We start from the raw sequence: 26,633 nt of genomic DNA, 5'->3' as shown, positions 1-26,633 counted from the left end.
TTTTTTAAAAACCTCTTTATTATCCTCTTTAAGAAATGCAGTAGGAGCCCTAAACACCACACATTTAAAAGGCAAGCGCAAACACCACCCCTGTTTGTGCTGCCACCATAGCTGTAGAGGAATGTCTGGCAGTAGGAAATGAAGTTTGTTTCAGTCACTATGTGGCTGTAGCCACACATGGATGCTTCTAGGCCAGTTCTTTAAAACTGAGTTAAGGTAATAAAAACCAGGAAATTTTATGCTCTGCATTAAGACTCCATTGGTGTGTCTGAGCGCCTGCTCCCAAAAGGGCCACTAATAGACGAACTTCTTGTATTGCCAAGAACAAGCCTCTCTCGTCTTCCAAATGCTTCATTTACTAAAAAATAAATAGTTAAGAAATTACCAGATCAGAAAATTAAGAACCTATAAAATACAGAAATGAACAGTATGGTTCTCTGCCCTGGTGTGGAAATTTTATGAAAATATATTTAACCCTTTATAAATGGGAAATGAAATGACCAAGAAGTCCAAATTAACATTCTGAATGAGGTTAATCGTGTTTTAAATTAGTCTCCCATTTAACTTTGCGTTGTCCCGGTTTTATTTAATATTTCCCTTGATAAAGTGACTTTTTCTTTCATCTTTCTCTGTATCAGAACCAGCAGAAAACTTTTTTTGGATTTAGAACCGTCTTTCTACGCGAAGAGTCAGTAATCAGTGGAACTACGGTCTTCCGTGTTTATAGGACAAACCAGACTACCTCAAGGTAATAAATAAGCAGCCAGGTTCCCCTGAAGGGAAGGGAGTGGTCCTTCAAGGAAAGCTGGATTTTGTAGGAAGTAGCTGAGAAAAGGCAGATTATTCACACTGGGAAGGGGAGGGCTGTTCTTAGAGATCATGTTATATTTCCTTCCAGCTTTCCCATAAATTCATATTTTGTCATAAATATTTTTAAAATGGTCATTTAAATTGTGAAGACAAATTTGTGAACATGAGCATCTCCACATTACATGTGATCTTGTCTATTTCCCCAAGCAGACTACATTACAGGATGAACACTAGATCTACCTCATGTATTCAAACCACACATTTTTCTCGTTTAGAAAAAGGCAGTTAAGATTTTTTACCTGATGAGACTGTGCTTATATCCCAGACCCGAAGCCCTTCCTTCTGACCTCCAAAGGCATAAATAAACGGCAAATCAGGGCAACAGGAAGAACAGAACAGAACTCCCTAGGAAGAAGAAAACAGATGGCCAGTGATTTCAGTCCTTCCAGAAAGCCACAATCTAAACCCCTGCTCCTGTCTACACGCATTTGAACCAACTCACCAGTATCTCTTTTAAGCCTCTTGCAAAGTAGCTCAGAGACAAGGTGGCAGGAATATTACAAGACAAAGCCACACAAGTTCAGCACGATGGCCATTCTGTGAAGATGCGTGCACTCTGACTACTCAGGTCTCTAATCTGCTCAGTATTCCCAGAAACTTTTATTTTCCTTTTTAAGCAATGATGCTACTACAGGTCACCATTAAATCATTTTTTAAACTTCTAATTTATTTATGTTTATATGCATTACAGAAAATATAAACATGAAAAGTATAAAAATCACTAAGATAATCACTGTTTATGTTTTGGGATAAGATATTCTAAATTAAAATATAAGCAGGAGATAGTATTCTATAATTGCATCTAACTTTCCCCACATGTATTTGTACGAGGAGATGTGCAGTGTTCTACACCTACAATTATACTAACTCAGTGCCTGGCATATAGGAGGTGCTCAGTAAATATTTGCTAAATGAATTCTGGTTATTTCTAAAATTTTTTGCTACTACACAGTAATCCATGTCAGTGCAGTCAAAACTAGTCCTGCAGAGAGAGGTATGATAGATTAAACTGACCCTAATACCTACAGTGCCCTACAGGTCCAAGCTTTCTGAGATGGTTCTCAATTCAGGGTTAAAAAAGAACACTGTGGCCATTCCACTTAAGTCCTAGAAAATCCTCTTTCCACCCTTCTTACCAAATAACTGTTCATCATGTCAGTTGGGAAAGGAACCAGATAGTCATTGATTCCTCAAACTGTCCTAAGTCACAAAGCTCCCACCAAATTTGGCTAAGCTCAAATGAACTTCCCAACAAATCCACATTCTTTAATGTATTGAGTCCCAGGGAAAGATTACGATATAGGTCAGAAACAGAAAAAAGCAGAAAAGAAAGATGCCCAGAGAAATTCTTACCATTTTCATGTCCCTAGAGTGAACCAGACTTGGTCTGTCTCCTAATATGTCCCAGATCTTCACATATTTGTCTGCTGATGCTGTCACAAGACATCCCTTGATCTGACTACTTAGATCAAGACCTAAAGGAGGAGAAGATTAGTTCAGACTCTGAAGTACAGATTTACTTCATCGTAAGTTAATAGAAATGAAACACTACTTGTGCTCACCAGAGATTTCATCATTGTGCGCATTAAGTGTAAAAATTGGCTTATCTGAACGTGCATCCAAATTATATACAAAGCCGTCATCTGTACTGGCCTGGAAAGAGTAAAAGATGGGCAAGGTCATGCTACATGGCAATAAAATTTAGCAGTGGGTAAACAGTTTAAATTATAGTGAGGGGCGCCTGGGTGGCACAGCAGTTAAGCGTCTGCCTTCGGCTCAGGGCGTGATCCCGGCGTTATGGGATCGAGCCCCACATCAGGCTCCTCCACTACGAGCCTGCTTCTTCCTCTCCCACTCCCCCTGCTTGTGTTCCCTCTCTCACTGGCTATCTCTATCTCTGTCAAATAAATAAATAAAATCTTAAAAAAAAATAAATTATAGTGAAAACCACCTGTTTACCTGAGGCACTTATTAAAAAAGAACAGGACAGATTTTCTTAGGTATAGGCGGAGTTTGGTCCCGCACGGTCTGCTGCAGCTGGTGCGTGTACCGTGCTGTGGGACTGAGGAGGAAGCTCTGGTGGTGGTGCGGGTGAGGGCTGTGCAAGCAGAGGTCAGATCCAAGAAAACAGGCCTGGGGAGCACAGCCCCTTAAGGTACAGGCTGAGGAGGAGCTCACAGAAGCAGGGAGAGAGAGGGTATAACAAAGGAGGTCAGGGAAGCCAGGGAAACCGCGCTTTAGGGAAAGGTTTAATCAGATAAGGCAGGAAGATTACGGTGGGTGGTTACACTTCCAAGAAGGGAGGAAAGAAGGAACCAAGAGACAGACCTAGTCAAGGATGGGAGAGAGACTTGGGCCTGTGTGCCGGCTTTGGGCAACAGGCACGACAGGAAACAGGGAGGAAAAAAGGGACAAGTGATACAGTCTTGACGGCTGGGGTGCGAAGGGGACAAAAACAGAAGAGGATGGAGGTCTCATCCTGGGGAGCCTGGAGGGAAGGAGGTAGAACCATTTTATCACTTCCCATTTTCCTAAATATTTGTGATTTTAGTACCAATGAAAACTTGTTAGCAAATAACCTCAGGAAATATGTGTGCTTGAGGGCTGAGAGCCAAAGTGCAACACAACATTCAAGTACAACTGGGACCTCACTGCTGATGACCATAAAACGGAATCTGGCTTCAGGCCACGCAGCTGGGAACGCAGTGCACCTCTGAACACAGAGATGAGATTAAGTGTGCTCAGAATCGTGGTTTCAGGAACCTTATTAAAACTGTCCACATATTTTAAGAAAGCTGTTTTCCCCTCATTAAATATTACATATTTTACTTTAGAAAAATTAGGAAACGTATGGATGTATCACAATTTCTTTATAATCTCCTGGATGAAAGCTGTGATTTTATTTATCCAGGTATTGAAAGGTCTGTGGAATCTTTGGATGCTACACAGAACATTGTTATCCTACAAATATTAAGGATATTTAAACAAAGAACACTTTTTCCTATCTGGGAGACTGCTATATTAATTGAATAGGCTAGCCTTCTCATCACTGTAGCTCCATTTAATTTAAATAAAAGAATATCTTCTTGGATGAAATTAACCATTAAAAAACAGATTAGCCATACTTAATATTTCAAAGAAACACATTAAAATACAATGAAAATCAGTATCTAAAATGTGGCAATTTGAAATGGCTGAAAATTAGCAAAATCATTTTCATGTTACATTTGTGGCTGATCCATTGTTTAAAAAAATTTTTAACCCTAAAATCTAACTATTTCATGATGTTAATACAGAAAAAGCGGGGCGCTTGGATGATTCAGTTGGTAGAACATGTGACTCCTGATCTCAAAAACAAACAAAAAAAACCCCAACCCGAAAACACCTCCCCCCAACCAACCACTCACCCACTAGAAAAAGCTTCTCAGAGATTCTATCATGGAATTAGAGTAAATCATTAGTAACCTAGCTAAGCAACACAGTAGCACGTAGTCTCACCAAAAAGTGACAAGGTGAAAAGTGATTCCAAGTCACTCTCTCAATCTGCCCGCTGAATCGCCACATTCGATGGCTTTCATCTGGACTTCGGCAGTCATACAAAGCCACTGACCTAGACACAGACAGGCCAAGTTAGAATTTTAGGAGTTCAATTCTTCTATATGTTTTTTGTTTATTTATAATGAAATGGTAACAAAACAACACTGTGGACTCAAGATCCAATTATTTAAAGCCTGTTTTAAGGTTCTAAAATAAAGTAGAAAAGGGGAGTTGACTTTCACTCACTGGTGGACTCTGGTTCTGTCACCTGAAGGCACTGGTGGCTCTGGGTATCACAGCAGCCTTGACCATCTCCAGGCTGAGCCCTCCACTTACAAGATGAATCCTCTCTACTTCCAAAAGACCAGAACAACTTCAAATTTTCTGTTCCCAGCAGTGCTCAGTGCCAGATAATTCGTGTCTTAGCCACATTTACTCTCTACAAGCAAGTTACTTTGTTGGGGGAGCCAACGGATAGATTTTTTAATTCCGAATGAATCCCAACTAAAAAATATAAACCTATCACTCTTCAAAAGAGTAAGGAATCAAAGACTGCAAGTTAGTTTCTGCTTCTCCTAGTCTCTCTCTCCCACCTTCAGACCTGATCTGTAAAAAGATGCACATGCAGGACTGGAACCCCTGGGAAAGACTATAATGGGTCTAATTCTTCACCTCTCCCAAATCCACACCCCCTGTCAGGAATGTAGAAATTCATTCACAAAGGCAGTCTGTTTCCCGCCCTATGTTATCTGTTTCAGCCCATTAAGACAGAAGTGTACTAGTTCTGAGCCTAGGTCTCAAGAGGTTTTGGCATCTCTGCTTAAGCTTCTGACCTCACCATGAGAACATGTGTGGGCCAGCCCACTGGTCCCATGAGGATGTCAAACAAGGAGAGCCAAATCTCCAAAGCCCCACCAAGACAAACCAAGATCAGCAGACCTACCAGGTGAACCTAGCCTAGATTAGCTTAATCTTGCAGTGGCATAAGAAATTATTGTTTTAAGTCTCTGAATTTTGGGACAGCCTGTTTCATAGCAATGGCTAACTCCTATGCCCTCTAAAAAATCAAGGAGTTGCTCGTGGGGAACTACATTATTATGACAGAACCACATGCCCTTGCAGACCGAAAGGACCAAAGTTGAAAAGGACAAGTAAGTATTATTAGAAGTTTAAACACTCAGTATTATATTCTATCTGAGCATTAAGTGATACTTTCTGAATTAGAAGATAAAAACAGCAGCAATAATTCCTGCCGTGTTTTCTTACTTATCATAGGATCCAGAAATCAGAGTCTGTGCTTCAAATGGATGAAACTGCAGAGTCTGGACCTAATAGAAGAAAACAAAGGAACAAATCTATGTTTGTTTGGTTTTGTTAAAACTGCTTTGTATTTAATCAAGAAAATCAACTTGGCAGTGTTTCCATAAATTTTTCCCTTTGAAATGTAGTACTATTTAAAGCAACAAATGTACTACATAATCAAAAGGACAAAACATTTTCAAATAAAGTGGATACTTTAAAGACAATGCAGGATTTCTTAAGTGGTGTTTGGCAGAATACTTATGTACCTCAAATGTTAAATATACTGAGAACAAAAAGGGAGCAATCAAACTCACTGGACAACTCTACATACTCTGAAGTCCCACAATGTACACCAGCACACCTGATCCCTGAGTTCTGCAATAACAGATCTGTTAAATTCTTTAACCTCCTCTGGTGACCCCCACCTGTCTCTTTGTGGGTCTCTAATCATGCTGCAGAGTACTAACGTTTCCAGTCACTTCATCTGTCTCCACATTTGCATCTCTAAGATGGGCTCTGTGAGGGTCCAGGAAGACAGCATGTCAAAGCACTTTGTAATTCACAAAAAGCCATATATAAATGCTTGGGATTATTGTAGCCAACATCTGTCCCATATTTTTTAGAATCCCTTTTATCCACTCAGTCACCATACCTTGTCTGTGTGTACAGCAAGGCTAGCTGCTGGTTTCCCTAAGGACATATCCCACAGAATTACAGTGTTGTCAGCTGATGCACTTGCCAGCACGTTTCTGAGAAAGGGAGGAGACAAATCAAGTAATTGTTTTTAGAGTCAAGAGCACCAAATATAAGAATTCCATTTTCAATAACAACAAAAGGAATAAATACTTTCATTTAACAAAAGCATTCAAGGTTTACACATTGAAAACTACAAGATTACTGAAAGAAAGAGTATCTGAATGAATGGAAAGATATCCCACGTTCATGGATTGGACGACTTCATCTTTTAAAAAAGATTTATTTATTTATTGAAGTAATCTTTACACCCAGTGTGGGGCTCAGACTCCCGACCCTGAGACTGAGTTGCATGCTCCACCGGCTGAGCCAGCCAGGCGCTCCAACTTAATGTTGTTAGGACAAAATACTGCCATCTACAGACCGAGCTATAGATTCAACCAATCCCTTTCAAAATCCCTGCAGACTCTTTTTTTTTTTGGGTGGAGAATGGACAAGCTGGCTTTAAAATTCATATGGAGGGGCGCCTGGGTGGCTCAGTCGGTTGAGTATCCGACTTTTGGTTTTCGCTCAGATTGTGACCTTGTGGGTCACGGGATCAAGACCTTCATTGGACTCTGCGCTTGGTGTGAGTCAGCATGGGATTCATTCTCCTTTTCCCTCTGTCCCACCCATTCACGCGTGCTCTAAAATAAATCTTAAAAAAAAATTCATATGGAAATGCAAGGGACTCAGAATAGCCAAAATAATCTTAGAAAAGAGCAAAGTTGAAAAGTTCAGTTTGGATTTCAAAATGGACTGAAAAGCCACAGTAATCCTAACAATGTGGTACTGGCTTAAGAACAGACACACCGGCTAACAGAATAGAATGAAGAATAAATCCTCAAAATTTATGGTCATTTGTTTCTGACAAGAATGTTAAGATTATTCACAGTTCAACGAGGAAAACAACAGTATTTTCAACAAATGGTTCAGGGACAACTGGATATCCTCATGCAAAAGAATGAAGTTAGACCTCTATCTCATGCTACCTCATGCTACCTCAAAACAGACCATGAAGCTACTAATGTAACAGCTGAAACTATTAAACTCTCAGAAGAAAACAGGTATAAACAGGTATAACAGCTGAAACTATTAAACTCTCAGAAGAAAACAGGTATAAATCTTTGTGACCCTGGGTGAGGCAATGGTGTCTTAGGTAGGACATAAAAAGCCTAAGAAACAAGAGACATAAATGAACTGGACATCATCAACATGAAAAACTTTTGTATAGCCAATGAAATCCTCAAGAAAGTGAAAATACAATCCACAGAATGGGAGAAAATTATTTGTAAGTAATATATATGATAAAGGACTTGATTCTAGAATATATAAAGAACTCTCAACCAAATAATAAAAAGACACCCCAATCAGAAGATGGGTAAAGAATACGGACTTTAAAGAAGATCTATAAACAGCCAGTGAGCATGTGAGAAGTTGTTCATTACGGAAATGAAAAGATAGGATGCACTTCATACTCATGGGCCAGCTATAATGAAAAAGACAATAATAAGTGCTAGCAGAACAGACAAATTAGCTACCATGTTGGTGGGAATGGAAATGGTACAGACACCACCATATGGCCTAGCAATTACACTCTTAGGTATATAATCCTAGAAAATGAAAACAGGTCTGTGCAAAAATCTGTTCATGAATGTTTACAGTATTATTCATGATGGGCAAAAAACAAACACAAAACAAATGTCTTCATTGGTGGATACACAAAACGTGGTAAACCCATTCAAGCAATAAAAAGGCACCATGTACTAATACATGCTGTAATAGGCTGGACGTTGAAAACGTTACATAAAAAGTGACAGAATCCAGACACATAAGGCCATATATTTTATGATTCCATTTCTAGGAATGTCCAGATAGTCAAATCCATAGAGACAGAAAGAAGATTAGTGGTTGCCAGGGGCTGGAGGGACAGGAGAATAGGAGTGACTACTTACAGCGCGGACTGCTTTTTGGATTGATGAAAATGTTATGGAATTAGTGGAGATACTTGTATAATTTGGGGAATATACCCCAAGTCACTGAATTGTACACTTTAAAGATTGAATTTTACGATATGTGAATTTATATCTCAACTTTCTTTTTAAATAAAAAAGGGGCATTAAATGCTATTAATAGGAAAAAAACCATATGCCTACCTCTTAGGGATGAAGTGCTAATAACATCGTTCTACAAGAGAACACAGGCTTCAGAGCCCAGAAAACCTGAAATGATTCCTGGTGCTGCCATTTATTAGTTGTAAGTCTTAAAAGTCAGTCTCACTTCCTTGCCTGCCAATGAGAATTGCTACACCGAACTTCAAAGTGTTACTATTCAAGTACATGGCTGAATGACCAGAATATAGTAGGCCCCTGATAAATGTTAGCTGCCTGCCTTTTCTCCTTGTAAAAATACAGATATTCCTGAAACTGAAAGCTTGAAATGGCTCAACACAGAATTAAGTTATTAGTGATAGTAATATTTGTCCAGAAAACCAAAATGCTGTTAAAATAAAATGTTGATGGGTTCATTTTTGGAATATTATTTCCTCAAGAAATACCTCCATTATACAAACTGCTTTCAGTTTTATAACTCACATTTCAATGACGCAGGTAGGGTTTCTCAAGAGGATCATGTATATTCTTTTTTTCTAATCACTGAATTTCAAACTTCTATTATTAAGTCCCATATACAAGTCATTAATGTTTTAAGTCCTTGGCATGTCACAGATTTAATGTTACTTAAATTCCCAATATTTTATTTATATTCAATGCCTGCCAACAGCAAAAGTTAAAATTTCATGGTACCTTTTTCATCTTAGTCCTTCTCTGAACATCCGAGATTCCTTCCATATTAAAATTCTTATTGTATGAGCCTTAAAAATAAATTATCCCCCAAACTTCTGAATGCTATACTCCCAAGAAGAGCACTACAGTAAGAGTATGAATGAGCACAGAACATGCATTTCGTTACCGGGGGCATTTTACTAGAATAGAAACCAAGGTCCCCCAACTAGAACAACATCAACATGGGGTTTTGTTTTGTTTTGTTTTTGTTTTTTTACTATTTATTTGAGAGAGAGCACAAGCTAGGGGGAGGGGGAGATGAAGGAGGAGAAGCAGACTCCCTGCAGAGCAGGGAACCTGATGTGGAACTTGATCCCAGGACCTGGGATCATAACCTGAGCCGAAGGCAGACGCTTAACCAATTGAGCCACCCGGGCATCCCTCAACATGTTATTCTTCACCATGATCCCAAACTCTGCACCAGCGAATGTATGCAAAGTATTTAAAAGTAGTCTGTACCTTTTCAGTAAAGAAAGGGGAAAGGAGAACCAAGGTCTGTAATGAGACGGAGAAAGTAGAAGAGTTAAGGCACAAAGACACATGTGGCCCCACAGTCAAGAAGACGTGAGTGCAGACGGGGTGGGACAGGGGTACTAGTGCGGGCAGTGTTACAGGCAGCTAGGGACCTGTGGCTGGGGAAAGGCACTGCTGAATCAGCTGGAACGGATGCGAGGTTGTTCCATCAGAACAAACTCAGTTACTCAGATTAACAGCTGCTCTATAATAAGAATTTAGTGTATGTAATTACCATGACAGTTCAGGTTTGTAAACGACTGGGTTCCTAAAAGCACAGCACACTCATATTCGGTCTCTTATTTGTCTGCCCATTAGTTAGAACAGGCCCAATTCAGATAAAACCTGAGGAAGCTTTCAAAAGCAAAACAACACAACAGATTCCTGGGCCCTTGCTCCAGATGTGACTCAGTCTTGAGGGGATCAGAGCCCAGGAACCTGCATTTTATTTTTTTAAAAGATTTTTTTAGGGGCGCCTGGGTGGCACAGCGGTTAAGCGTCTGCCTTTGGCTCCGGGCGTGATCCCGGCGTTATGGGATCGAGCCCCACATCGGGCTCCTCTGCTGGGAGCCTGCTTTTTCCTCTCCCGCTCCCTCTGCTCGTGTTCCCTCTCTCGCTGGCTGTCTCTGTGTCAAATAAATAAAATCTTTAAAAAAAAAAAAAAAAGATTTTTTTTAAGTAACGTCTACACCCGACGTGGGGCTTGAACTCACAACCCTGAGATCAAGAGTCGCATACTCTACCGAATGAGCCAGCCAGGTGCCCCGCACCAAATGGTTCTGACTCTGAAGAGGTTTGAACACAAACAGGAAGACGGGATCTCCCTAGGTAGGTCAGCACTCTGGGATCCTCCAGGGCACGCTCACAGTTACAAAGAAGCCCGTGTCACAGTGATGTTAAGAAAATGCGTCTTGGGCTATCCTGTTCTTACCCCTCAAGTAAGCTCCACCTAATGCTTACCTTCCTTGCCTTAGAAGCCCCTCAAACAGACTATGCTATTAGGAAAATGGCCTTCTGGGGTAATCGTTGTTTAAGGATCAGTATAAAGAATATGTATGTGGATGACATATGGAAAAGAATGAAGTGGAACTCTTATGTTGCATACAAAAATTAACTCAAAATGGACCAAACACCTAAACGTAGGAGCTAAGACTATAAAACTCTTAAGGGAAGAACCTCATGACAAGGATTTGGCAATGATTTCTTGGATATAACACTAAATGCACAGGCAACAAAAGTAAAAATAGACTGACTACATCAAAATCAAAAACTTCTGTGCATCAAAGGACACTAAAGAGTGGAAGGTGAGCCACCAGATGGGGAAAATATTTGCAAATCGCATATCTGATGAGAGATTATATCTGGAATATATAAAGAACTACAGCTCAATGAAAAACCAAAAAACTCGATTAAAAAATGGGCAAAGGACTTAAACAGACATATCTCCAAAGAGCTACACAAATGGGCCAAAAGGCATCTAAAAAGTGCTCCTTAAAATGGTAAACACAGAACTGCCCTATGAGCCAGCAATTTCACTTCTGAGGATATACTCAAAAGAACTGAAAGCTGGGACTTAAGACCGATATTGGTACACCCGTGTTAGTCACATCAGGGTGCGTAAAGCAGCATTGCTCACAACAGCCAGGAGGTGAAAGCAGCTAAGTGTTCGTCGACAGATGGATAAACAAAATGTTTATCCGAACAATGGAATGTTATTCAGCCTTAAAGAGGAAGGCTATCCGAACAATGGAATGTTATTCAGCCTTAAAGAGGAAGGCAGTCTTGCCACATGTACAACATGGATGACCTCGTGCAGTGAAATAAGCCAGTCACAAAAGGGCAGATACTATATAATTCTACCCATATGACGTAACTGGAAGAGACAATTCACAGAGACACAAAGTAGGTTAAGGGCCTGAGGGTGCTAAGAATGGAGAGTTATTAATAGTTTCACTTCTGGAAGATGACAAAAGTTCTGGAGTTGGTGGTGATGGTTGCATAACAATGTCTACTGAACTATACACTTAAAAATAAAGTGGTATGGGGCGCCTGGGTGGCTCAGTCATTGGGCGTCTGCCTTTGGCTCAGGGCATGATCCCGGTGTTATGGGATCGAGCCCCACATCAGAATCTTCCACTGGGAGCCTGCTTCTTCCTCTCCCACTCCCCCTGCTTGTGTTCCCTCTCTCTCTGGCTGTCTCTCTGTCAAATAAATAAATAAAATCTTGAAAAAAAATAAAAAATAAAGTGGTAAATATTATGTATATTTTACCACAATTAAATGACTTAAAAAATTTTTGGATGAGTTTTTGTGCAAACTAAATGAAGTGAGAGAAATGTCTTCCATGAAAAGACATACAATTCGGCATGACTGGCACTTTTCCCCCCGGTGGTAGTGGGAGGGCACTTGGTCACGAAATACTAATGAGCCCCTACAGAGCAGAGAGCTGGCAGGCGATGTGGGGGATACAGACAGCAAAGCTCCTGCCTTCAAGTGGCATATACTGCAGGACAGGGAAATGAGACATGGCCACAGAGACCCCCAACACACAACGCAGAGACAGGTGTAGGCATGAGGTAAGATGACGGTGGTTACAGTCTCTAACAACCCTCCGAATGTGATTTCTTTTTACCTGATCAGCTTATTCCAAGAAAGGTCCAGGACAGCATCGGTATGCCCCTCTGCTGAGGAACTCTGTAATAATTGTTTCATTACTTTTTGTATTAAAGTGACCCCTGTAATTGATGTTAATTTGAAAGATTCTTTAAATCTTAAGATTACTGTTTGATCTTAACTTGCTTGAAGACCTAAAGAAATACCTTGTCTTCCTGTTACTTTAGGGATCCATGATAAATACTCTTTACAGAAGAGAAACTATAGTAGTTCTTAATCTAGGTGGTACAGTTCTATAAATACCAACCCCCACCCCAAAGTGAAGTCTTAAAAGCTACAGGAATACATCGATATTCAGAATTCAATATACTAAACAGAATTTTTTCAAAAATTCAAAGAAGCGTATTAGTGTGAACAGTTACTATATCAAAAAAGATCATAACCTGAGAGTATATGGTTTGTCTAAGGACGAATAATGTAGCAATGGAAGTTTTGTGCAATCAGAGATCAATTTTTCCTTGGATGAGCCTTTTGAAACTAGAAACTGCAGTAACTTCATAACTATCTGTCTTGTTCCACTAAAGTGTCTGACTCAAGAAATGTGTGTTCTCCTTCCTCCATCCCACCAGTAAACTTCTCTGTCATTAGAGTTTAAGTAATTATTAATTTGTTTACCTTCTTTCCTTTCTTTTTCTTCTTTTTTGATAGCTTACTTCCAAGTGTGAAGACTGGTTCTAAAGAGTCCACTATATCAAGGTCCCACACTTCAATGACAGGGGTCATATTTCCCACAGCAATATAATTTCCTACAGGAGGAAATGAGGTATTTGATTTAAAAAATTTCTAATGAAAAATATTGCACTGTAGATTGAGTAATGTCTTCGAGCACTTTCTCTCAAACTTTGATATGCACGCATTATCACCTGAATATTGTTAAAATGCATATTCTGTTTCAGGTCTTGAGTGCGCCCCTACATGTGCCTTTCTGACCAGTTCCCAGGTGATGCCAATACTGTGCTGCCGATCCTTGGACCAGAATTTGAATAACAAGGGCTCAGTCTTTTGGCCCCATGGTCCCTGCTTAGGTCCTGAGAACAAAAACCATCTTCCATCTTCACCAGTGTCATGAAAATGAGGACTGAATCAGATCATGAAATGTGAATACGCTTGGCAAATGAGACGTAAGGTATGAGTATTACCAGATTTTATCTTTATTAAGGAGTAGGGTGGGGCAACTAGTAGTGTGTAGCTGTGACTAAAAAGACTTAACACAAGAACCTACTTCTCTTTTCATTTTGGTTTTACTTGATGATTTCTAAGAAAGGTCATGCCACTACACTCTTCGGACACATCATGCTACTTTATACTGGGTTTTTATGAGAGCTTCACGGTTTTGCAGCCCCTAATGCTGTCAGCCTGTTCTTCTGCCCACAGCACAGCAGCTACCTCTTTATCTGAAGTCTGGAGACACACGCTCAAAACAATTAAGTGACTGTGTTTTAAGACTATGTAACTTCATAAAATAACAATTAAAAAAATCAATTCTGAAAGCATTCATACAGAATACATAACTTACGTGGCTAGGAATAACATACAGGACTAGGAACCACTGAGCCATCTTAGCTTTTCTAATTACCTGTAGAATCATCTGGGCTAGGATCAAAATTCAGCCATTCCACGCTTAGAGGGTATGCAGACAGCAGTATATCATGATGCACATAAAAGGAATCTTCTTCCTGATTATAAACTGAATATATTGGGACAAGACTTTGAGTCAGAATAAAAAATCACATCCCACTGAAAGGACTCTCCCCGTTAAGCCTGTAGGAGCCCATGTGCTGAAAGCGAGACACATTTGATGGCATCAAAAGGAGCCTCCAAAGTCATTACTGCTTGGCCAAAATTCTGCAGGTCTCATACATTCCTGTCACCTGGTGTGCTCCAACGAACAGGAACAGTGACAGAGAACTGACATTTGCCTAACACCCCGTCTGCACGTGCACTGGTTAGAATGGTCCTATCTTCTGGTCCACCCACTACAGAAAACAAATGCTCGTAACGGCTCCATAGGGAGCACTTCATTATTATCTTTTAAAGGTCTATCTGGCTATAAGAATAAACAAACAAAATAGCACTGGAGAGAAATAACTCACATTTAGAAATCTAAATGCTTGTCAAAAATTACTTCTTAAATACTTAAAGACCAACAATGTAAATAAAGCTCTTGTGAACACTCTTCTGGAATATGGTAACTAAAACAACCGGCTCTTTATCATTCAGAGCTATAATGTTAAGGAGCAAAAAATACTGTTAACATCAATGACTAAGAAGTCTTTCAAAAATTATGTAAGGAAACACTGGTAAAACAGAGCCCAAACAATCAGAACTCCATCCCTGCCGCAGTGTGCTTTCTATTAGAATGAAGCAATGTTAAGAGAGGCTAAGGATTTTTAAAGAGATTCCTCAGACCACTTTCTAGATATGTCTTCTGAGGCAAGGGAAACAAAAGCAAAAATAAACTACTGGGGCTACATCAAAATTAAAAGCTGCTGCAGAGAGAAGGAAACAATCAACAAAACTAAAAGACAACCTACAGAATGGGAGAAGATATTTGCAAGTGACATATCTAAGGAAGGGTTAGTATCCAAAATACATAACGAACTTACAAAACTCAACACCAAAAAACAAATAATCCAATTAAAAAATGGGCAGAAGACATGAATAGATATTTTTCCAAAGAAAATATACAGATGGCCAATAGACACATGGAATGATGCTCAGCCTCACTGATCAGGGAACTATAAATCAAAACTATAATAAGAGATCACCTCACACATGTCAGATTGGCTAACATCAACAACACAAGAAACAGCAGACGTTGGCAAGGATGTGGAGGAAGGGGAAACCTCTTACACTGCTGGTGGAAATGCAAACCGGTGTAGCCACTCTGGAAAACAGTATGGGGACTCCTCAGAAAGTTAAAAATAGAACTACCCTACGATCCAGTAATCTCACTACTAGGTATTTATCCAAAGAATACAAAAATACTAATATAAAGGGGTACATGGACCCCAATGTTTACAGCAGCATTACAACCAAATTAAGAAAGAGCCCTAATGTCCATCGACTGATGAATGGATGAAGATGTGGTACACACGCACATACACACATACGTACATACACACACACACACACAATGGAATATTACTCAGCTAATAAAAAAGAATGAAATCTTGCCACTTGCAATGACATGNGTACACACACACACACACAATGGAATATTACTCAGCTAATAAAAAAGAATGAAATCTTGCCACTTGCAATGACATGGATGGAGCTAGAGAGTATCATGCTAAATGAAGTCAGTCAGAGAAAGACAAATACCGTATGATTTCACTTATATGTGGAATTTAAGAAACAAGCGGGGCGCCTGGGTGGCGCAGTCGTTAAGCATCTGCCTTCGGCTCAGGGCGTGATCCCGGCGTTCTGGGATCGAGCCCCACATCGGGCTCCTCCGCTGGGAGCCTGCTTCTTCCTCTCCCACTCCCCCTGCTTGTGTTCCCTCTCTCGCTGGCTGTCTCTCTCTCTCTAATAAATAAAAATCTTAAAAACAAAACAAGCAACAGGAAAAAAGAAAAGAGAAAGGGGGTAAAGTAAGAAACACTCTTAACTATAGAGAACTGAGGGTTACCAGAATGGAGGGGCATGGGTGGATGGGTGATAGGTGATGGGGGTTCAGGAGTGCATTTGTTGTGATGAGCACCAGGTATGAAGTGTTGAATCATATACGGCACACCTGAAACTAGTATTACACTGTATGTCAACTAGCTGGAATTTAAATAAAAACTTAAAAAAATATTCCTCAGACCTCTGCATCTGGGTTAGATCCTGGATCAGCAGATTCCATGTCACATTCTATTCTGTCACTTCACAGTGAACGTTCAAAATGGTGAGCTTGTGGTGCTGCAAGAACCTGAACTACGGTCAATGTACTCAGCTGACATTTTATCTTTTTTTTATAAAGCAATCTTTTTTTTTTTTTTTTTTAAGATTTTATTATTTATTTATTTGACAGAGAGAGCAAGCCAGCGAGCATGAGCCAGGAGGAGCGGCAGACGGAGGAAGGAGAAGCAGACTCCTTGCTGAGCAGGGAGCCCGATGTGGGGCTCGATCCAGGAACCCTGGGGTCATGACCTGAGCCAAAGGCAGCCGCTTAACGACTGAGCCACCTAGGCACCCCTCAGCTTACATTTTAGATAAAAATGATGATGAAGCTTTAAAATAATCTTTTATCCATGTCAAATCAACCTTCAGATCAGCTTGTAAGTGCAATTTTGAATTTATTCTTACTAAGAGATATGCTAAATAATTTGGAGATCTACACCAGATCCAAATATCTCTTTAATGCCCTAGCTTAAAGGAAGTAGGAATATCATTTTTACTTTAACTTCTTAACCCCTGACACTCATTAAATTCAAAGGAATGACTCCAGTAAGCTCTCACAGGAAAATGTATAAAAACCGATGGCAAACTGGGACCAGAGTTTCAATTTTCTGAAATTAGAACTGGTTTCTTAAAAATTTCACCACATAAGGTTTTCATTTGAAATATGTAAAATGTTCAAAGTTCATTAGAAGAATAACTTCACACTGAGGTTTCTGCTATTTAAAGCCTTTTCATTTTATAAATAGATCCACAATGGGCCATGGAATTAAAATGGCCTAACCTACAGACTTCCTGAAGGCAGCCTTAAAGATTGTGAAGAATTCCACAAATCCACACTACAAAACGGAATAAGTGACAAAGCAACCTAGAAGATGTAAAAAAACATTAAACATAAAGATTTTAATTTTTGAGCTATGCAACTGTGTTTCTATAATAAAAGGCCTTAGCCTAATATCTGTAAGGCTTCAAATTTTAAAGACAGATCACTAGTAGACTGTTGAGGAAGGACAGACATGTCTGAGGATGTGCACAGGAGAAGGGACAAGAAAAACAAAAGGGAAAATCTAGAGGCAGAATACCGAAGACATCTTGAAGGTCTATTTTTTTTTTTTTAAGAAAAGTTATTCAATTAATGTTTGTTGACCTAATAAATATCAACATTAAATATATCTGATTTCAAAATCCAGATGAAAAATTCAAATCCATGCCTACTTCAGATTCAAAGCATGGCTGTGTGCAAATATTCCTTGAACTGGGAAAGGAGACCAGAGGAACGGAAGCACTTGCATTGAGTTTTTGTGAAGAAATAAAGGGGAAATATGTGAAATGATTCTGTGGAAAAAAGCAGAATAAAAACCTGTCTATTGAGTACAATCTCCACCACATAAAGAAGTACCCAGAAAAGAGACTGGAGTAAAAAAACCAAAGCAACAAATTACCTCAGGGTAATAGAACTGTAATTGTTTCCTGTATTTTTATATGGCTTTACTTCTAGGTTTTCTCCAATGGGGAGAAGGGGGAGTGAAAAACTGGCAAAAATGTTCAAATAAAAGACTAACACACCCACCGCCCCCCCCCCTCCTTAGCACCTTCCAGGAGATCTACTTCCACAAATAAAAGTCAGGTATGAGTGACATACCAGACCATACGGGCCCAGGCACAATGACCAGCATATCTATAGACTGTGTACAATTAACCATGTAACTGAAATGAGATCCAGCAGGATCTGGTGCCTGAAAATTCACAATAGTAACTATTATAGTGATTATTTTCATCTTAGAGAACCTTTCCGTAAGGGCTGTCCCCCACTTACCATGCACCTCTAAATTGCACTGGTCTTGTTCAGCTCTGCCACAAACTATAAGATTGTCACTGGGCTTGATCAAGAAATCTTCACGTTCATATTGCTCCTAAGTGGAGAGAATAAGTCATTAATTAGAAGCAGATATTTGGTAAGGTTTTCCAAACACTTAAGAAGCATAATCAGAAAAGCCACGCAAATATTTACCGTATCTTTCAGAGTAACATAAGGATCTTGATCATTACTTCCATAGACTGTAAGACCCAAGAGAGATTCACCAAGAGTTTCAGTATCTGTAAGAATTCATAAATTGAAATGAAAAGTCATTTCGACAAAAGCATTTTCCTAAGGTAGCCCATCTTAGCTCCAACCATCTATTTCATAATTAACTGGATCATCCATAGTCAGGAAAGGAACTACTAATACACAGGGAATTTAAAAGCCACTTATAGGGGCGTGGGTGGATCTCAGGGTCTGTAGCAGGCCCCATGCTCAGCAGGGAGTCTGCTTAAGACACTCTCCCTCTCTCTGTCTGCCCCTCCCCCAACACACGCACACACATGCACGCTCGCTCTCTCTCAAATAAATAAATCTTAAAAAAAATTTATATTTGACCTTGGAACGCATACCTGATAGTCTTGGTATTCACAATGTTCTAATAAAATTAAACTATAAAGCTCTTAGAGAATATTAGCACTCTGCTCAGATTCTCTAACTTGCCCCTTGTAGTCATTATTAAAAGCATAGTTATAGGGAACCTGGACAGCTCAGTCAGTTAAGTGTTTGACTCTTAATTTCAGCTCAGGTTGTGATCTCAGGGTTATGAGAGCAAGCCCCGAGTTGGGTTCCGTGCTGGGCATGGAGCCTGCTTAAGATTCTCTCTCCCTCTGCCCCCCCCCCCAATATATAGTTATTATTAAAAAGTCATTATTAAAAAGAGGTAAAATTATCCTAAAACACTGGAATCAATACAGAATAGGGGTTGCCGGGTCAAATCAAATAAAAAAAATGATGGGTTTCACAAAGTTAAACGGGTTTATTACAAAATTTCTCAGAACTGCTGATACATTTATCTGCTGTATGACTCTGAAAGAGGTGCTATTATGCCTTTTTCATTAAACTTATTTCAAATTGGAATTCTCTTAGGGCTTATCTGCAAGGGTGACCTAGAGTAGACCCCAAATGACGTAAAACTCAGGAAAAGAAATATACTCTGTTAGGGAAAGCTACTTAAATGAGGCAGGACTAATCCGTCTTAAACATCTGACAGGCAACAGAGATGGGAATTTCAACTGGATAAGAAAGACAGTCAATAATCCACACAGTGTGGGGATTATTAAGAAGCAATTTCTTTTCTTTTTCTTTCTTTTTTTTAAGATTTTATTTATTTGAGAGAGAGTAAGAGAGCACTCAGGGAGAGAGGCAAAGGGAAAAAGACAAGCAGACTCCCTGCTGAGCTGGAAGCCCGACACAGGGCATGATCCCAGGACCCTGGGATCATGACCTGAGCTGAAGTCAGATGCTTAACCGACTTAGCCACCCAGGTGCCCCAAGAAGCTACTTCTGAATGCCATTTCTCCGGGCTGGGTTAGTTCTTCCTTTCTCTGTATTCCCATGGCATCTGCCCTAGCAGGATGCTAGCAAGTTTAGGGGCACACAACTCAGAGTCCAATGGAAAAAACCATTCTCTGCATTTAATGAAGTGTACAGTAAGAGTAAAGGCTTTGCAGCAAGAGAATGTTCAACCCTCAGCTCCACTGTTCACCAGCTGTGTGGCCCTGGTAAAGTCATTTCATCTTTGTAAGCCTCAGTTTTCTTTGTAAAATGGGGTAATAACTCCTCTCATTATTGCAAAGAGACACAAGTTATAGATTAAAAAAATTTTTTTTCATTCGGGTATAGCTGAGACAATACGAGTTTCAGGTACACAACACAGTGACCTTCCAGCACTCATACATCATGCCACACTCACAAGTGGAGCAACCAGCCATCACCATACAGCACTTATCACAGCATCTCTGACTGCATTCCCGGTGCTGTAGCTTTCATCCCCATGACTTATTCATTCCCTAACTGGAAGTGTGTATCTCCCACTGCCCTTCACCCATTTTGCCCATCCCCCAACCCGAGTTAACAGATCATACCCACTACTTGCAATAAAATATGTAATACTACGCTTTTTTAGATCTATGCTTATTTTCTTTTCTTTCTTTTTTTTTTTTTTAAAGATTTTATTTATTTATTTAACACAGAGAGAGACAGCCAGCGAGAGAGGGAACACAGGCAGGGGGAGTGGGAGAGGGAGAAGCAGGCTTCCAGCAGAGGAGCCTGATGTGGGGCTCGATCCCAGAACGCCGGGATCACGCCCTGAGCCAAAGGCAGACGCTTAACGACTGAGCCACCCAGGCGCCCCTATGCTTCTTTTCTTTTTTTTTAAAGATTTTATTTATTTTTTCAACAGAGATAGAGACAGCCAGCGAGAGAGGGAACACAAGCAGNTGCTTTTCTTTTTTTTTAAAGATTTTATTTATTTTTTCGACAGAGATAGAGACAGCCAGCGAGAGAGGGAACACAAGCAGGGGGAGTGGGAGAGGAAGAAGCAGGCTCATAGCGGAAGAGCCTGATGTGGGGCTCAATCCCATAATGCCAGGACCACGCCCTGTGCCAAAGACAGATGCTTAACCACTGTGCCACCCAGGCGCCCCTATGCTTATTTTCTAAACTAGTTTAGGAAACATGCTACCTGCCCTAGTCTTGAGCCAGATTATTTAACTGGCGTAAAGAACAACAGAAGCACGATCTAATACACTGAGCTTGTGATTAAAAACCAGAAGCGAGTGAATTCTAACCTGGGTCACCTTCCTCGTCGTATCTATCTAAGTCGTACTCAGCCAGCTCATCATCACCCAGCGTCCTGTCGTCCTCTGGGTCACCATCTTCCAGGGGCTCCCGTGGTCGTGCCTGGGTACGTGCACTCTGCATGCCATCTTCTGAAGGATCGCCTGTCTCCTCTTCGTCACTGCCCCCTTCTTCTCTACGCCAAGGAACAAAAAAGATAAATCACCCAAATGGTACCATTTGATAATAAGACCACCTTGTCATCACTGTTTAAAATTTACATTTCATCTGCACTTGACTTTAGACAGCAACAATCCTAAACTTACTGTAATTTTTCCTTGGCTTCAGCAATGAGACGTTTAACTTCTTCTTTACTAAGTTCTACCTATAAGACAGCAAACATTTCATTACCATACAGTTAAATCTCTGAATTAAAAAGAAATTTGCAAACTAATATAAAATATAACTCCAAAAGACATCAAGAATCAAACTTCAATCCAAACTCCCTAAATTTACCGTAAATGGAATTTTCACAGGTCTTTATAATTAAATCCATTTCCCACCTGAAACTGTTAAACTGTTAAAAAAAAAACAAAACTGCTCAGTCTACTTCTTCCCAGACTTTTCAAAAATGACTAATTTGTATAAACTGGCTTCTGTGACAGTCCATCTCATTTTCTTTCAATTATTCTGATTTCTTCTCAGCTACTTCTCATTTTCCCTATGGGTATTCCTAAACAAACCACCTCTGCCTTGGTCCCCTGCTCTCTTCCTGGTTCTCATTGCCATATATTCACTATAAGTCACATGCTGTCACTTCCTTGCAAAGCTCATTCATTCTGAAGACTAAAACTATCACCTCTGAACTGATTACTCCTAACTCATCCTTCTCTAGCCCCATACTCCGGTTTCATCTTTCTTTCTTCCATTTTTTTTCCAGACTCCCTGCTGAGCCTGGAGCCTGATGCCGCAGGACTCGATCTCACAACCCTGAGATCATGACTTGAGCTGAAATCAAGACTTGAGCCGAAATCAAGAGTCTGGTGCTTATCCAACTGAGCCTCCCAGGTGCCCCTCCCACTTCCATCTTTCTAGCTGCCTTTAAGACTCTCCACTTGGGAGATCCTGTTCAAAAGGATCATTGGAATCATTCTCTTTACTTCAAAACTGGCATTTCTTCACCTAATCAATCTTCAAAACCTTTTAAAACATCCCATCACCGCTAAACTGTAAGCCCCTGAAGACAGAAGTCAACTTGTTATTGTGGGTTTACACACATAATTCAGTGCTTAGCCCATGGTAAGGATGGATGCTTGATGATAGACGATGAATCAATCACTCAGTTTGCACTAAACCACCTCTAGTAATATGGAAATCCTCTTGAGGGATGACCTTCATTGTTCCAGAAATTAAGGGCTTTTAAGTTTAATTAAAAGAAATTTCTTTTTTTAAAGATACTTATTTTTCTAATTACTCTCATTGATCTCAGTTTTTCTGGGATTTTGTAGAATACACTTAATCTCTTCTTCCTATTTTGATTTTGTGGAATAAATTCAAAATCTTCAAGCAGTGGTTACCAAACTTGTCTGCAATTAAAATCATGTGGGGGGAATCTTCTCACACTCAGACCAATTAAATCACAGTATGTGGGACACAGGCACTGTATTTTTTTAAAAGAAAGCTGTATGCCCAAGGGGGGCGGAGGGGGGGTGTGGCACTCAAAGTCATGACCCTGAGTTCAAGAGCCCAGGCTCCACCAAACAGGCTGGTGAGGCTCCCCAGGCATCAGTATTTTTTGAAGCTTCTCAAGTGGTTCCAGTGTGTAGACACATTTGGAACTCACATAGCCTTTAAAAGCTTACATGTCCCTTTTTTTTAAAGATTTTATTTTATTTATTTATTCGACAGAGATAGAGACAGCCAGCGAGAGAGGGAACACAAGCAGGGGGAGTGGGAGAGGAAGAAGCAGGCTCATAGCGGAGGAGCCTGATGTGGGGCTCAATCCCATAACGCCGGGATCACGCCCTGAGCCGAAGGCAGATGCTTAACCGCTGTGCCACCCAGGTGCCCCTACATGTCCCTTTTTTAATAACAACTATTACCTCCTTCAATAATTTTTTTTAAAGATTTTATTTATTTGACAGAGAGAGGCAGTAAGAGAGGCAACACAAGCATGCGGAGTGGAGAGGGAGGAGCAGGCTCCCAGCAGAGCAGGGAGCCCGATGTGGGGCTCCATCCCAGGACCCTCGGATCATGACCTGAGCCGAAGGCAGACGCTTAACGGCTGAGCCACCCAGGCACCCCATCTCCTTCAATAATTTCTGATGAGATAATTTCCTGGCCCTGTTCTCTCTCTATATATATGCAATGAGTACCTCCTGGAGCCAAAAACAGGAGAAACTGGTGAATAAAACAAGCAGTCTGTGCCCTGGTGGAATTTAAACCTTCAGGGGCTCTTCCAATCCCTCATTCCAGTTAACTTCACCTCCCAGCCACTTACATTCCTATCACTTTTCTCATCTCTGTCATCATTGGCCCAATTACATTCAATCCAATGCCACCCCCTTCCTTTCATTCACAGCATTTACTCCCACTGACATATATGCACATGTCAATCCCGTATAGGCAGGGAATTTTTCTGTTTTGTTTACGCCTATCCCTGGACCCTGAAAGATGCCCCAAACACAGAAAGCACTTAGTAAATATCAGCTGAACAACTGAAATAATCTTCACCTCTACTATAGGCCCATTCTCTAACTTCTGGTTTTTTGTTTTTTTTTTTTTAAGATTTTATTTATTTATTTGACAGAGAGAGAAGCAGCGAGAGAGGGAACACAAGCAGGGCGAGGGGCAGAGGGAGAGGCAGGCTTCCCGCTGAGCAGGGAGCCCAATGCGGCGCTGGATCCCAGGACCATGGGATCATGACCTGAGCCAAAGGCAGACGCTTAACGACTGAGCCATCCAGGTGCCCCATGTTTTTCCTTCTTAATGTGTCCTGTTTACCTCTCATCCCCCACTGCCACACATCTCACTTGGATTACTGCAAGAAATTCCTAATTCAACTCCCACCCTCACGACATCAGTCTCCATACCAGTTTTTCTACACCACAGCTCCCATCCAGCTCCGAACGCCGAGCACAGGAGTGGAAAGTGATTTCACACACGTGCTCCCTCTACATGAAGCTTCAGTGCTGGCAATACGGCTCTGGGAGATTTCCCACTCCCAGCAGCACCCCGCCCCCTTCCCGCCCGCCAGGCCCACGTGCGCCCGGATTCGGAGGTGGGGCTGGACTTGGGAGAGGGGACCGTGAGGGGGCGCGGCCCCCGACTCGGAGCCTCAGCGCCCCTCACCACAATCAGGCCAAAACCGGCCTCACCCCGGCGAGTCTCAACAGTCGTGCTAGGGCCGCCTGTAGCGCGTCCAGCTTCTCCAGGCGGGCCTGGACGGGGACTCCGCGAAGAGGCCGCTCCCCCTACCTCCGGGCGACCAGGCCTCACCTTGTCTGGTGTCTCTTTGGCCACGCCGCAGCGGACCCAGGCCACGCACGTCACCTGCCGACTGCGGTTCATGGTCCTTTCAGCTCAGGGACGCCTCACGCCCTAGCAGCAGTGGGATTATCTTGCCGCCGCCAGGCTCCCTGACAAGCCCCGAGCTGCTGCCTGCACACAGCGCACGCGCAGGCGCTCATTGCAGCTCATCCGCTTCTGATGTCATTTCAGGGCGCCCAATGGGAAAGGGGTGGGGAAAGGGCTGGAAGCGGAAGCGGCGGGGGGAGAAATCCGCTTGGGTTGGACCGTGCTGTGGGGGGTGATGTGAAGGGGCTTTTCAATACTGGCCCTTCGGTGACAGTCTGCAGACTTCACGGAGGCAATAAATAAAACTGGAACTGTGGGGGTCAGAGACCTTTATTTTGCCTACAGTTCCATAGACTTTTCGCTGACAAATGGTAGAGGTTTGTGGTTTTCTGCTTTTAAAGCTTTCTCGGAAATAGATTTGTCATTTCAAGGAGATACTTCCGCCATTACGTGGCACTATATTCTTGGGTGTTGCTTCTTCACCTTAAAACGTTTCGGACTTATTCAACACTTAAGTAGCAGTAGTGGTTGTAGCAGCAGCAAACATGAAGTGCTCCTTATGTGCCAGGCACGTTTTATATGCCTTATGTTAACTTGGTTACTTAACCCTGGGTGGGAAGCCTTCCCATTTTACACATGGGGGAGAATTATCTTTCCTGATGAGGGAACAGAAGGCAAGCTGAGGACAAAGAAGAAACTGACACCCCACAACCCCCCCACCACCACCCACGGGATGTATGTGACATTCTGCAAGCACTCCTGGCTGCCTTAAAGGAAAAAAGAAATAGTTAACCTATAGAGGCTACAATACTGCAAGACTTGAGTCTCCCTCAGTTTACAAATGTCTTAGCAGTCTACAAGAACAAAGCATTTCTATCAATAACCTAGCTTCTGGAAGGAAATGTAAATACAATGAATGTCTTTGTAACCTGCAGCTCACAGACACTTGAAGCGGGCTGAGTGTAATGTTCCCCCAGGAAGGTCCCAACTATCTCCAAGTAAATGCCTTACTAGAGGGGTAAACAACCTTAACTTGACAATGGCAAGGCCTCTGGTATCTTGTGAGTGTTCTTCAACATATGAAAGTATTTTCTCAACCTCCCTTTTTCCTTACCTCCCCCAACCCCATAGTATGTAGTCAGCCGCCCCTCACAACCCCGGGGCAGCAGCTCTTTCTGCCCATGGGTCTTGTCCCCATGCTTTAATAAACCACCATTTTGCACCAAAGACGTCTCAAGAATTCTTTCCTGGTTGTGGGCTCCGGACTCCACCCCACTGAACCTCATCTATATCCCACAGCCTCATCATTTCCTAAGGTCACCCAGCTGGTAAGTGGTGTAGCTAGGATGTGAACCCAGGCAGTGTAGCCCTAGAAACTGGATGTAATCTGCAATACTTCTCAGCTAAGGTCAGAGTCACCTATTAGAGAAAATGTCAGTGGGTGGGGGGACTGGAGAATGACAAGTCTTCACATCCCAGAAGAATCTGGGTTTTGACTTCTTTCGTGGCTTTGTGACTCTGTCTAGGTCATTTGCCCTCTCTGAGCTTCCATTGGTCTCTCCTACCTTTGAGACAGGCAAGCAAAACCAGGAGGGTGGCTGCAATGGGAAAGAGTGGTGGCAAAGATAAATGGGAAATACCTGGTCTTCCCCTGTTGCATTGCCAGAGTGGGCTGTCCACCTGTGGGGTCAGTTTGTGGACATTTTTGCAACACATTTGTCTTCACATCCAAAAATTTTCATGGTTCTCAAAACAACACTGATGAAACATGATCAACAACCTCCATTTTAAAGATGAGGAAGTTAAACGTCCCAGTGGTGAAAGCCTTTCTACCCTGAGATCACACACAGTTGGGAACTGGTAGAATGCCACCTAGACACCACTGCCTCTCTCTACTCAGCCTAATGCCCTTAGCGCTCCACCTGCCTGAGGAGGGATCCTCTCAGGAGTTTCTCATTCTGAGGGTAGGCAGACTATGTGTTCGTTTAAGGCCTCTTCCAGTGCTATTTCTGTGGTTTCTTGGCTTTTGGCTCATTTAGAAAGGTGGTATGGCTGAGTGTGCT

General features: G+C 41.5%; 2 protein-coding genes and 1 long non-coding RNA gene across 10 annotated transcripts in view; 2 read left to right on the top strand and 1 right to left on the bottom strand.

Moving 5' to 3' along the window:
- Window positions 1-5,502, top strand: part of PRDM4 (PR/SET domain 4) — a 58,339-nt gene extending 52,837 nt beyond the window's left edge. For 6 of the 8 annotated variants that reach the window (XR_004620628.1, XR_004620627.1, XR_004620624.1 and 3 more), the window contains one exon: window positions 639-1,111. The gene's annotated coding sequence lies outside the window, so the exon portion shown is untranslated. Of the gene's footprint in view, window positions 1-638; window positions 1,112-5,477 lie in introns of those variants that run through there. The other 2 variants (XR_004620625.1, XR_004620629.1) reach the window with 2 other exon arrangements.
- PWP1 (PWP1 homolog, endonuclein) lies at window positions 1-24,692 on the bottom strand. Its single transcript, XM_002921531.4, has 15 exons — window positions 24,493-24,692; window positions 21,321-21,379; window positions 21,006-21,190; window positions 18,364-18,449; window positions 18,169-18,265; window positions 14,047-14,157; window positions 13,086-13,216; window positions 12,430-12,491; window positions 6,362-6,458; window positions 5,674-5,735; window positions 4,369-4,480; window positions 2,433-2,523; window positions 2,224-2,345; window positions 1,110-1,215; window positions 1-358 (listed from the first exon to the last, which is right to left on the bottom strand). Exons 1-15 carry the CDS (start codon window positions 24,562-24,564, stop codon window positions 249-251), a joined length of 1,503 nt encoding a protein of 500 aa, XP_002921577.2. The 5' UTR covers window positions 24,565-24,692; the 3' UTR covers window positions 1-248.
- Window positions 13,132-21,980, top strand: LOC117796263. Its single transcript, XR_004620631.1, has 4 exons — window positions 13,132-13,233; window positions 13,367-13,596; window positions 16,486-16,732; window positions 21,935-21,980. It is a non-coding gene; the product is annotated as an uncharacterized LOC117796263 (long non-coding RNA).
- Window positions 24,693-26,633: the final 1,941 nt, after the last annotated feature.

This window comes from Ailuropoda melanoleuca, chromosome 15 (assembly GCF_002007445.2).
Source record: "Ailuropoda melanoleuca isolate Jingjing chromosome 15, ASM200744v2, whole genome shotgun sequence".
Taxonomy (NCBI): domain Eukaryota; kingdom Metazoa; phylum Chordata; class Mammalia; order Carnivora; family Ursidae; genus Ailuropoda; species Ailuropoda melanoleuca.
Note: the sequence above shows the minus strand (reverse complement) of the source record. Positions and strands in the feature narration are given on the sequence as shown.